The sequence below is a fragment of the Coregonus lavaretus genome, assembly GCF_964263955.1.
Source record: "Coregonus lavaretus genome assembly, chromosome: 31".
NCBI lineage: Eukaryota > Metazoa > Chordata > Actinopteri > Salmoniformes > Salmonidae > Coregonus > Coregonus lavaretus.
Window position 1 is genome coordinate 26,620,913 of NC_140018.1, and position 13,685 is coordinate 26,634,597.

The 13,685-nt window shown below is 42.5% G+C and overlaps 1 protein-coding gene across 5 annotated transcripts; it reads right to left on the minus strand.

Annotated features, from left to right (window-relative positions):
* Positions 1 to 135: 135 nt before the first annotated feature.
* Positions 136 to 9,243, minus strand: tube1 (tubulin, epsilon 1). Of its 5 annotated transcripts, none has more exons than XM_084148748.1 (12): positions 9,068 to 9,243; positions 8,335 to 8,408; positions 8,049 to 8,101; positions 7,862 to 7,922; positions 7,653 to 7,768; positions 7,230 to 7,351; positions 6,888 to 7,075; positions 6,585 to 6,757; positions 6,066 to 6,206; positions 3,249 to 3,389; positions 671 to 845; positions 136 to 493 (listed from the first exon to the last, which is right to left on the minus strand). In XM_084148748.1, exons 1-12 carry the CDS (start codon positions 9,090 to 9,092, stop codon positions 335 to 337), a joined length of 1,428 nt encoding a protein of 475 aa, XP_084004874.1. In that variant the 5' UTR covers positions 9,093 to 9,243; the 3' UTR covers positions 136 to 334. The 5 variants fall into 5 exon arrangements, with proteins under 5 accessions (XP_084004874.1, XP_084004872.1, XP_084004876.1 ...); XM_084148746.1 differs by having other exon boundaries at positions 6,867 to 7,075; positions 9,068 to 9,219; XM_084148750.1 differs by having other exon boundaries at positions 8,335 to 8,431; positions 9,068 to 9,181.
* Positions 9,244 to 13,685: the final 4,442 nt, after the last annotated feature.

Consider the following 13,685-nt stretch of genomic DNA (forward strand, 5'->3'; position numbering starts at 1 on the left):
ACCTCATACAATCGCATGTTCACTCTGATTCACTAGAGATTTAGATACAGAATCAAAATCAATAAAATGAAGTGTTAGTATTATTTTTTGTTAGTATTGTTGATCTTATGTTTCAAGGCATACATATTCATAACTCAGTTATTCATTGTAATTTATTTTAATGGATGAGGAATATCATTTAGATACAAAGGTGTAAGAAATCCTTTGTAACTTATAAAAAAAATAAACCAGCTATTAATCAAATTACAGTACTATTTTCTGCTAATAGAAACACACACACACACACACAATTATGTGTAAAGTCTGCTAGTGCTAACACACAGACAGAGGACCTTCATGTGGCGATGTTGAGTCTGGCTGCATCAGGCATCAGTCTGTCCTTGGTAGCATCCAGCTGACTGTACTCTTCTATCAGAGAGGAGAGGGAGGAGATAGCCTCCGTGAAGCAGCCCTGCTCCATCCCATCCACATGCAGGTAGTGATGCATGTGAGCCTGCCAAAACAATCCATCATGTTAGATAAGAATGCTTAAAGAACATTAACTGTTTGTCATTCTTTAGTATAACTCTGGTATTGTCCACTGTGAAATGGAAATGGGTCTTTTTGCTGTCTTTAACCCTCAATCTTCTGGACCGTAAACACTTATTTTGCAACAGAGGTTAGGATGTACCTTCTTCCTGTAAAGCTTGGCGAAGCGGTCTCGGAGCTCCATGAAGGTGGGTTTGACACAGGTGTTGTTGGCCAGGGCCAGTAGTGAGTGGGAGTGACCAACAGGGGGCACAGAACACAGGCCTGTCTTCCATCCCTCCTGGTTCCATGACACAAACGGCAGCGTGGGCTTCAGTCTGAGAGGAAGAAGAAGAGAAGGCGAATAAATGCTGTTTTTCCTTCTCAACAGAGAATCACCATTGAAAGTGCATTTTAGGCTCTGGGAAACCAACCCACAGGGTATTTGATTTTTTACTTAGTCACAGGAAACCCATTGAGACCAGGGTCTCATTTTCAAAGGTGCCCTGAGCACAGTAATAAAACAAAATAATCACTCTAACAAAGACAAAACAACAAAAACTACAAGTTAAAACTTTCAACATTACAACCACAACAATTTCTTCATTCAATAAATAAAAACTACAACTCTCATTCAACACATCTACTACAGTCGTGGTCAAAAGTTTTGAGAATGACACAAGTATTGGTCTTCACGAAGTTTGCTGCTTCAGTGTTTTTAGATATTTTTGTCAGATGTTACTATGGTATACTAAAGTATAATTACAAGCATTCCATAAGTGTCAAAGGCTTTTATTGACAATTACATTAAGTTTATGCAAAGAGTAAATATTTGCAGTGTTGACCCTTCTTTTTCAAGACCTCTGCAATCCGCCCTGGCAAGATGTCTGTCAACTTCTGGGCCACATCCTGACTGATGGCAGCCCATTCTTGCATAATCAATGCTTGGAGTTTGTCAGAATTTGTGGGGTTTTGTTTGTCCACACGCCTCTTGAGGATTGACCACAAGTTCTCAATGGGATTAAGGTCAGGGGAGTTTCCTGGCCATGGGACCCAAAATGTCGATGTTTTGTTCCCCGAGCCACTTAGTTATCACTTTTGCCTTCTGGCAAGGTGCTCCATCATGCATACAGATGAATATTACAGGATATTACAGGTACCAGACACTGAAGCAGTCCACATATCCAGGGTTGACTTTAAATCGTATCTTTATGAGCAGGCTAATTCAACAAGAAAGGTGAATATTACTAAACGTGCCACGAGGTCTCTGTGCTCCACGAGATTTCCCCTCCTGATTTACACGGTGGTCACACACACACACAAGTATGTGCTCTCATAGAAGCTCCTGTTTCTGTTGCTCTTGACAACATGCCACATGAAAAAGGTCTCTTCAGGGAGAGGAGGGAAGAAGGTGGGAGCTGAATGGGCCAGTCATGAATCAGGGGCATCTGTAGTGGACCACAAACACACAGCGGTGAATGGGAACACTATTTGAGAGTGAGCAGTTGGGAAGGTCATCTCTGGGTCTTATAAGTAGTTATGATGCTGGGTGAACTGGCAGCACTTTTTATTAGAGACGGGGGAGGGGAGGATAGTGCTCAAAGTCATTTCCCCCTTTGGGATCAATGAAGAATTGTTCCATGTCATTTCAGCAAGCCATGACACCCACCATCTCAGATTGTTCTGAAATTGGGTCCAAATCAGATGTTAGTTACTACACTGAACAAAAATATAAACGCTACTATGAGCTGAAATAAAAGATCCCAGAAATGTTCCATACGTACAAAAAGCTTATTTTTCTCAAATTAGTTTAGATCCCTGTTAGTGAGCATTTTATCCTTTGTCAAGATCATCAATCCACCAGACAGGTGTGGCATATCAAGAAGCTGATTAAACAGCATGATCATTACACTGGTGCACCTTGTGCTGGGGACAATAAAAGGCCACTCTAAAATGTGCAGTTTTGTCACGCAACACAATGCCACAGATGTCTCAAGTTTTGAAGGCGCGTGCAACTGGCATGCTGACTGCAGGAATGTCCATCAGAGCTGTTTCCAGAAAATTGAATGCTAATTTCTCTACCATAAGCCGCCTCCAACATCGTTATAGAGAATTTGGCAGTACGTCCAACCGGCCTCACAACCGCAGACCACATGTAACCATGCCAGCCCAGGACCTCCACATCTGGTTTCTTCACCTGCGGGATCGTCAGAGGGGGAGGGCGGGATGCTGAGGAGTATTTCTGTCTGTAATAAAGCCCTTTTGTGGGGAAAAACTAATTCTGATTGGCTGGGCCTGGCTCCACAGTGGGTGGGCCTGACTCCCAAGTGGGTGGGCCTATGCCCTCCCAGGCCCACCCATGGCAGCGCCCCTGCCCAATCATGTGAAATCCATAGATTAGGGCCTAATACATTTATTTCAATTGACTGATTTCCTTATATGAACTGTAACTCAGGAAAATTGTTTCATGTTGCGTTTATATTTTTGTTCAGTATATATTTATTGAATATTATGTGAATCCTAGAAATTAAAAGGACCAATTTGCGTGCAATCAAGTAGCTTAATTTCTCAGATATCAAATACAATTTCAACAAAAGAATGTTTCAGGAATGCCAATCTTACCTGTTTCTAACTATAGAAACAATTTCAGGAAAATCTGAGATGGTGGGTGTCGGAATCCTCTTCCTTGTCCTTTTTAAGGTGGAATGACCCTATTAGCTCTCTCTCTCTCTGGGTCTCACCTCTCTATGTTCCTGCGGAGGTCAGACACCTGCACGTTGCCGCGGACCATGAGGGCACAGGCCAGGTACAGGCTGTGTTTGGGGTCAGCCCGGATCAGCTGGTGGTCTTTACTGAAGGCATCAGTGAACATCTGATCAAGCCTGAGGCAGACAGAGTGCACAGCTAAGGAACAACAAATATACAGAAGGGATACATGCCATTTACCTTTGACTCATTCAGCAGACACTATTATGGTGCCTAACAATAACAAATAAAGTGCATTCAACTAAGAAAAGTGAAATACCACACTAGCCCTTTTGCAGTACACTTCACAGGCCTGGACATGATCATTGGCACAATGTGCTGCTAATATATTTCCCACGTTCATCTTGAATAGAGGTTGACACAGGAGTGAAAATTCATTCCTGTTCCGTCTTGTCCTGTAAATTTTTTGCCTGTACTGTCCCAATCCCACAACAGTTCTATAACCCCACAACTTTCCTGTCCTGTCCCGATAACCCCCCCCCCCCCCCCTGTCCCGTGCTCATTTGAACACTCAGAAATCAGAAATAACTTATTCCTTTAGCGGCACTCTGCTGCGTGAGTTTATCCTTGATTTATTTGGCGTGGGCTACGGCCAAACAGTAGCCTGTGTTGAGTTTGGTTAATAAACTGGGAATTCGTAAACTAAATCCTCTGTCTGGACATTTGTTCATTTATGATCTAGCCAGGTCATTACAATATATACAGTGCATTCGGAAAGTATTCAGACCCCTTGACTTTTTCCACATTTTGTTAAATTATAGCCTTATTCTAAAATGGATTAAATTGTTTTTTCCCCCTCATCAATCTACATACAATACACCATAATGCTAATTTATAAATAATCTCTGTACTTTGCCCCATTCATCTTTCCCTCGATCCTGACTAGTCTCCCAGTACCTGCCGCTGAAAAACATCCCCACAGCATTATGCTGCCACCACCATGCTTCACCGTAGGGATGGTGCCAGATTTACTCCAGACGTGACGCTTGGCATTCAGGCCAAAGAGTTCAATCTTGGTTTCATCAGACCAGAGAATCTTGTTTCTCATGATCTGAGTCCTTTAGGTGCCTTTTGGCAAACTCCAAGCGGGCTGTCATGTGCCTTTTAATGAGGAGTGGCTTTTGTCTGGCCAATCTACCATAAAGTCCTGATTGGTGGAGTGCTGCAGAGATGGTTGTCCTTCTGGAAGGTTCTCTGGAGCTCTGTCAGAGTGACTATTGGGTTCTTGGTCACCTCCCTGACCAAGGCCCTTCTCCCCCGATTGCTCAGTTTGCCCGGGCATAGCAAAGGGTCTGAATACTTATGTAAATAAGGTATTTTGGCTTTTTATTTTAAATACATTTGCAAAAATGTCTAAAAACCTGTTTTCGCTTTGTCATTATGGGGTACTGTGTGTAGATTGATGAGGAACATTTTTTATTTAAGCAATTTTAGAATAAGGCTGTAACATAACAAAATATGGAAAAAGGGAAGGGATCTGAATACTTTCCAAATGCACTGTATATTATGTGAACTGTTGGAATCATATAAATAAAAATGAGTAGGCTATTCTAATTCTATGGTTGGTGTTGTTGTTTGTCATGACAATGAATGAAAAAGCCAGTATAGTAGGAGTTGTGACAGGGTAGAAACCAAAGTGTTGGTCAGTTTTTCCCAGGGGACCCAACCTTTTGAATAGAAATGTTATATTCTGACAATTATTTTAGAATCTGCTTCACCTATTCTCTCGGATTCAGAACATGACGTTGCACAAGCAACATTCTGGCACCACCACTGGCACGAGCCTGCATTATAGCTAACGTTTGCTAGCCAGATATGCCCTAGCTCCATAATCTTTGCTAGCTCAATGTATTTAGCTAGCCAGCATTAGCAGCTAACGCAAACATTATTTGCCACATGATGTGGAGCATGCTAAGACTAACATACTAGCTGTTGGCAGAGATAAAGATACAGAAACTAATAGTATAATACAAAACAACATGTGGATTGATATGAAGAAGCAAAGTTGAAAGCGGTATCGTTCTTGTTTCTTGAATGCATGGGCTAGCTAGCAGAAGCATGCAGACTCAAGCTGTCTCTAATGCATTTCGGAAACTCGGGACCTCAGAGTTCAAATAAAAAGTTATTTGCGTAGAGCTTCCTATTGTTTGATTCAGATATTTCCCAAGTGGGAAACTCTGGTATCATCTTTCTACAACGAGTAAGCATGTCGAGCATGTCACTCAAGCTGTGCCTGCTTGAGTGACACGGGGTGGAGCTTGGTGTGTCACTTGTGTGTCGGAAGCAAGCAGCTGCATGAGAGAGAGGGAAACTGGAGCGAGACGACTAACAGAGTAAACCAGAAAAAATGGACGTTACACGTATAGCGAAAAATATTTCTTTTAAATTGCAGCCTCTTCCGATATTGCACATGTCAATATCGCAATTTCAATTAAAATGTGATTACTTGTGCAGCCCTATCCCGTCCTGAACTTGACTCTAGAATGTAAGTCCTGTTCCTGCACGAATCCCGCAGGAGTCCTGTTCCCTGGTCAACCTCTAATCCAGAGATTCAATTTTGAGATACCTGGATTTATAACAAATGCGTAGTATCACGCTATCACTGTCACTGTTTTATACAGCACAGATCAGAGAAGACAGAAATGGATAAGACAAAGCTTTGCCATTCAATAACTGTCAACAAACGGTACTTGTACTGATGCCGGTGGAGGAGCTCCAAATATAATAACCTGAGTTACTTAAGAGTCTAAACAAATATGAGTAAAAATAGCAGTAGGGACAGCAGAGCAGACCTTCTGGTGGGGATGTTGACATCAGCCAGGGTGTAGAGAGGGGTGAGGCTGGGCACCAAGTAGTGCAGTCGAGGGAAGGGCACTAGGTTCATGGCTATCTCATTCAGGTCCATGTTGAGTGATCCCTCAAAACGAGCTGAACTGCAACATCAGAGAAACAAACAGTTAATTGATATCACACATCAGACATTTCAGAATCAAGCAGACAAACGCTATCGCCTAAAACTAACAACTAGTCTTCTTTATTGACATAAATAACCCCTTTAACAGTGCAATGACTGCACTGTGCAATTAAGTCGTTGGTGGTGGGTGGGTTTTTGAAATTCTATTGCAGCACTTAATTCAGAATTTCCTCTAAAATTTCTTTAAAAAAGACAGATGTTGATTTTTACACTGGCAGTAAAATGCACTGGAGGAGACCAGACTCAAACACCTGGAAGGCTTAATGAAGAGGGTCTGTGAAGGTCAATAAAAGGCCTAGTGCCACAGACAGCAGACAGTTTGTCTCCAGTAGTCTACCTGGTGATATTGAGCAGCAGGTTGGCTACGATGTTGTTCATGGCATCAAAAGGCTTCTCGGCTCCACTGACCCCTCCCTGGCCTGAGATGATGGCACTGTCCTTCTTGATCACAGAACCTGGCTTCCCACTGTGGGACATGTGCTTGATCTTGTTCATTATGTCTACCAATGACTGGAAGAGGAATCATAAGAATGGACAAATGGAAGGGAATTGTTATTTACAACAGTCAGTAACAGATTGTGAAACATTGTCATGTATCATATGCATAATAAGGAAATACCTTGCACGCACGCACACACACCTGATTCTCCACAGGGAGGACACAGTCGGCGTGCTCGGTGAGCTCTCGCATGGCCAGGACACTGTTGTAGGGGGAAGTGATGACATCGTCCTCTGCTGAGGGGTAGACTGAGGTGACGATACGACATACCTCGGGAAACTCCTCCTCCAGAAGTTTCAACACACAGGTGCCCAGGCCTGATCCAGTCCCTGACCATCACAGCATAGGACACAACACATTATGGTTATCCAAAACTTCACACTGAAAAAGCACCAATGCCGTTCATGTAGTAATAATGTGTTTAATAATGTGTTTCAGTAGTTATGAGACTATGAATACATTTGTACACTCCTGAGTCCTCACCTCCACCCATGGAGTGAATGAGAAAGAAGCACTGCAGGCAGTCACAATGCTCTGCTGCCCTCCTCAGCTGGTCCACGATCTGTTCCCTGTAGGCTGAGCCATACGTCCAGTGGCCCACTGCCCTGGAAAATAATAAACGGGTGGCACACTTGCCATTGTTTTACAAATTCATGTTATCAAACATAAAATGTACCTGCAATAGTACTGGTGGAAATGACTACTGGGTGCCAGTCTGGTGCTATCAGTCCTTGTCACTCATAGTCATGCCGTAAGAAATGAGCAATGGAGTTGGCAAGAGCACCAACAGATCTGGGACCAGGCTGGGAAATTACCATGTACAGCCTATACAGAACAAAAAAAATATTAAGTATTTTTGAAGGCATCTGAGATGGCACCCCGTGAGGCAGGCAGACAGTCCCTAACCAGTTGTTGCCTGAGCCGGATACATCAGTGATGAGCTGAGTGCTGTCAAACAATTCTCTCAGCGGGCCTTGTAGGATCTCATTCACCACACCCTCCTCCATGTCCACCAGCACCGCCTGTAGAAGACATTAGTCTTGTCAGAGGGTGTGAAGCCGACACACAAACACACATTAATCAAACTGTAGCAATAACTCATCACTGGAATTTACCCTGGCCTTCAGGGATTGGATCCTCCCACCGGTGATGTCACAAGATCCCCCAACGCTTCTCCTGGAAATACACATAGCAGGGAACCACAGCGGTCTTTTGGTTGTCTGACTGAACATGCACGTTTCACAGCCATGTAGTAGCTAGGGTTGAATGGATCACAGCAAGAGATTGGCGGGATGGAATTACCTTGAGTCAACATTCCGAAAGAAGCTGCTCAGCGCCTCATCGTAGATTCCTTTCTAAAAAAAATTAAAAATAGGAAAGACATGTTAGAGATACTGCTGTTCAGATAATGAATAGCCTATGCTATGTCCAATGGAAACATACCAGTATACTTACTTCCTGTCCCAATTCAACACAGCAAGTGATACAACAACAGGAGACAGGTATATTTAGGCTACCAGCCTGGACTTTTTCCACATCAAATCAAATATTTTACCTTTAATTATTTTCTTTAAAAAGTATTACTTACTTTATTGACATGGGAATGTTCCCGCAAAGCAAGATCCCAAAACCTGCAGCCCACCTGGTTACCACACTGTCCAACTGCAGAACACAGACCATGAAAGCTAAGGGGATAGTCAGTCATAGAAAATTATGAAACCAGCTGACCCATATAAACATTAGCTAGCTCTTCCAGTTTCAAGTAATGCTATTCCCGTTGATATTCCTTACTCATCATCAGCCATCTGGGTAACACAACTTCCGCCAACATGGCGCTGCTTTATTTACGAGACCACGGTAAACAATGTGCTCAATATACACAGCCCATCTGAAATTAGCCCACCCAACTACCTCATCCCCATATTGTTATTTATTTTGCTCATTTGCACCCCAGTATCTCTATTTGCACATCATCTCTTGCACATCTATCATTCCAGTGTTAATACTAATTGTAATTATTTTGCACTATAGCCTATTTATTGCCTTACCTCCATAACTTGCTACATTTGCACACACTGTATATATATTTTCTGTTGTATTTTTGACTTTATGTTTTGTTTTACCCCATATGTAACTCTGTGTTATTGTTTTTATCGCACTGCTTTGCTTTATCTTGGCCAGGTCGCAGTTGTAAATGAGAACTTGTTCTCAACTGGCTTACCTGGTTAAATAAAGGTTAAATAAAAAATAAAAAATATATAAAAAATATAGATCATCTTTGTCAATGCTCAAAAATCGTAGCAGACAGCAAACAAACTCACCTTGTACAACAACGGATTGTGTCATCACTGGAAATAATATCCGACGGTAACTTATTGCAACATTATATCGTTAACAGAACTTCACAAACTTTCAGCGCAAATGTACACGAATGTAACAAGACAGTTTGATAACCGCGGCACACGTTTGTCGCAAGTTGATAACGTAGATTTGTCATGGAAACAGAAAAACCGTTGACCAATGCAAATCGTTTCTTTCATCATATTTTCCCTTTAGTTTGACATCGGCTTGCATCTGTATGGCCGAGATGCGCGCGCGATGAATGTTGAAGCAATCGAAGAAGAACGCGATGAATCAGCGCAGAGGAATGTTCCATCTTACACTGTCATCATACGCTAGATGGCAGTATACTGTCGTTGAAATTCATACAACTCCCTCCTATCATAATCAACCCGATACAGGTAAGACCTTATTTATTGCCTTCACATACAGTAATCGTTTTTTTGTTTAGGGCCGACTACATCCAAAAGGTTGTATCGCTGCCCACTTCTGGATTCAAAGTTAAAAATAAAACCATACCACAAAGTCGCTGGGGCCTGAGAGGGTAGTACGGCTCGTGACAGCCTTTCATGTAACTTCGTAGAGGTCCTCCAATCCCAGAAACCGCTCCACAATTATGTCCGTTTTTCTGGACTTTTCCTCCACTTTGGTAGTGTCGTTGATCACTATAGCCACAAATACTACAAATCCCACCTTCTTAACATGTATAATATCTGGGTCCTGCTGATGAGAGGCAACACCTACCGCCTGCAGTGAAGGCCTACCCACCACCATGGGCCCTTCGGGACCATTCACTCCCTCAGCCCTCTTGACAGCAGCTGCATATGATACAGCATGTTCTGGTTGGCCCTGACTTTAGCCACCTAATTTTTTCATCCTAGTCGGGCATTCCAAAAATTTAGCAAAATGGTTCCCAGCACAATTGCAACATTTCACACAACCAATACCCATACCACAGTTAATATGTTCTTATCCACAACTTTCACACCTTGGCTTCTTTCTTTTACAGACACTTTCCACATGTCCAAAGGCACTACAGCGATCACACTGCATCAATCTTGGGACAAACACTGTTACATGGTAATTCACATATCCCAATTTCACCTCGGTAGGGAGGGACTGCTTCAAAAACGTGTAACTTGACATTTTAATACATTCAATAAGAATTGCAAGCATAATTCATTTTCAGAATTATTGCTAATCCGTTTACGACTATGAATATATATTCTGCTGTGAATCAAAAATACACTTGATGATTTTGAATCTGCGCGCTTGGAGTTCTGTCACTGTTGTCATGTTGTAGAAAGTTTTGGATGTTTGTAGGAAGAGATTTGCAAATAATAACATGAATTACGCTCTGGGGCAGGACGTTTTACTCCTGACCAATCAGTTCCCTCTGCCAAAACCACAGCCGCCTAACCATTGGCTGGATTTTTCCATCAATCAAATATCAGGAAGTAGAGCAAGAGCAAGTGAAGATGAGGTAAAGAAAACCAAAACAATCTACTTGAAGGGAATCGTCTCTTTTATCTGTGTACATCGATTTTTTTTTGTTGGGTGAAAAGGCATGACAGTAGTTTGCTTATCATGTGAAATATAATGGTACATTTCAGACAAACTCCAGACCAGCATTGCCAGCCGCTGTTGCGTTAGCTATCTGGCCTCTGACATTCTTCCTAGCTTTACTAACAACTGGCAACTTTATCAGGTAGCTTTAAATATGAGGCGAAAACGAATATGTTTACTAGTTAACCATCTGATTGATAGTTTATATAAATGCCATTAACGTTAGCGAGCTAAATTGAAACTGCTGGGGGGAAATGTTCCCAGTTAACTCCCACCATCATCACTGCAGTGCAGCTAATGTTAGCTAGGTTTCTAGAAAATAAAAACTATAGCTATATTTGTTAGCTATATTTTAAAGACTTGTTTCTGACTTTTGAACCCTTTTTGTCAAACTACTTCATTCCACTGCCTGTGTATTTATTAATTGGTGACTGAAAAAGTTGCAAAGAAAAATGTCCCCAATTTCACTGCAAATAGACTAGTAGGCTGTATTGGTTGGGTATCATTTGGCTGATGTGAACATTTACATGACTGTTTAGTTAGCCACGTTACTGACTGGGCATATTGTAATTCATGTTTTTGTAAGATCACTAGAAAGCAGCATGCTGCCAGACCACCACATGACCCTAGAGGTATTAGTAAAATGCTTATGAATTGGATGTTGTATGTGAATTGCCCATTTAGATCAATTATACTAACAAAATGGTTGGATTGTTCAGTAACGTGAAGTAAATGCTAACACTGCTTTGGTGATGAAAGGTACATCATTAATTTGTCATCTCCCTATCAGGCCACTCCATGCTGTGACAAGGGCCTGGATGGGGACACACATCTGCTTCAAGCTGCCTGACTGAATACTAGCCCTTCAGTGGTACCTTCCCCTTTTGATTACAACAAGAGTCTCGTTATCTCTGTCTTGTAGCCATTTAACATGTACTGTATGTAACAACTGTAATTCATACAAATTGCTACGAACACAAGAACTGACTTATATTCACTTGTCCCTGGCTGTGTTTAGACTGGCAGCCCAATTCTGATCTTTTTTTCCACTAATTGGAAAAATCAGCTCTTTTTCAGAGTTGATCTGATTGGTCAAAAGACCAATTAGTGAAAAAAGATCAGACTTGGGCTGCCTGTCTAAACGCAGCCTATTTGTCATATTCTTCAGTCTTGTTTTGGATATAAACTCAGCAAAAAAAGAAACATCCTCTCACTGTCAACTGTGTTTATTTTCAGCAAACTTAACATGTGTAAATATTTGTATGAACATAACAAGATTCAACAACTGAGACAAACTGAACAAGTTCCACAGACATGTGACTAACAGAAATTGAATAATGTGTCCCTGAACAAAGGGGGGGTCAAAATCAAAAGTAACAGTCAGTATCTGGTGTGGCCACCAGCTGCATTAAGTACTGCAGTGCATCTCCTCCTCATGGACTGCACCATATTTGCCAGTTCTTGCTGTGAGATGTTACCCCACTCTTCCACCAAGGCACCCGCAAGTTCCCAGACATTTCTGTGGGGAATGGCCCTCACCCTCCGATCCAACAGGTCCCAGACGTGCTCAATGGGATTGAGATCCGGGCTCTTCGCTGGCCATGGCAGAACACTGACATTCCTGTCTTGCAGGAAATCATGCACAGAACTTGCAGTATGGCTGGTGGCATTGTCATGCTGGAGGGTCATGTCAGGATGAGCCTGCAGGAAGGGTACCACATGAGGAAGGAGGATGTCTTCCCTGTAACGCACAGCGTTGAGATTGCCTGCAATGACAACAAGCTCAGTCCGATGATTCTGTGACACACCGCCCCAGACCATGACGGACCCTCCACCTCCAAATCGATCCCGCTCCAGAGTACAGGCCTCGGTGTAACGCTCATTCCTTCGACGATAAACGCGAATCCGACCATCACCCCTGGTGAGACAAAACCGCGACTCGTCAGTGAAGAGCACTTTTTGCCAGTCCTGTCTGGTCCAGCGATGGTGGGTTTGTGCCCATAGGCGACGTTGTTGCCGGTGATGTCTGGTGAGGACCTGCCTTACAACAGGCCTACAAGCCCTCAGTCTAGCCTCTCTCAGCCTATTGCGGACAGTCTGAGCACTGATGGAGGGATTGTGCGTTCCTGGTGTAACTCGGGCAGTTATTGTTGCCATCCTGTACCTGTCCCGCAGGTGTGATGTTCGGATGTACCTATCCTGTGCAGGTGTTGTTACACGTGGTCTGCCACTGCGAGGACGATCAGCTGTCCGTCCTGTCTCCCTGTAGCGCTGTCTTAGGCGTCTCACAGTATGGACATTGCAATTTATTGCCCTGGCCACATCTGCAGTCCTCATGCCTCCTTGCAGCATGCCTAAGGCACGTTCACGCAGATGAGCAGGGACCCTGGGCATCTTTCTTTTGGTGTTTTTCAGTCAGGCCTCTAGTGTCCTAAGTTTTCATAACTGTGACCTTAATTGCCTACCGTCTGTAAGCTGTTAGTGTCTTAACGACCGTTCCACAGGTGCATGTTCATTAATTGTGTTATGTTAACTGAACAAGCATGGGAAACAGTGTTTAAACCCTTTACAATGAAGATCTGTGAAGTTATTTTTTGATTTTTACGAATTATCTTTGAAAGACAGGGTCCTGAAAAAGGGATGTTTCTTTTTTTGCTGAGTTTATATATTTTAGTTGGCACCCCTGTGTGATGTCTTATATACATTAATAAAAATGTATTCACCTTTTGAGACTTTCATTGATTTTAAACCTTTTTCAATCATAAGCTGTAAGTGTTGTCTTGATGGAGAAAGTATGCATGTTGTCAGATGTTTAAGTTACAAGTAGTTTAAAAAAATAACTTTAGTAGCCTGTTATTTTTACTGTAACCTACAAAAAAAAAGAAACTTGAGTAGTTTATACCAAACTTAGATAGTTGCATTCTTCCTCGGCGAACTGTCTGCTGCTAGCTGACAACAGGGTGGCAGGTTTTCTGGATGTGCTGCTCCAGAGTTCCATGGCCCAGCAGACTCACCTGGGATAGGGGGATGACA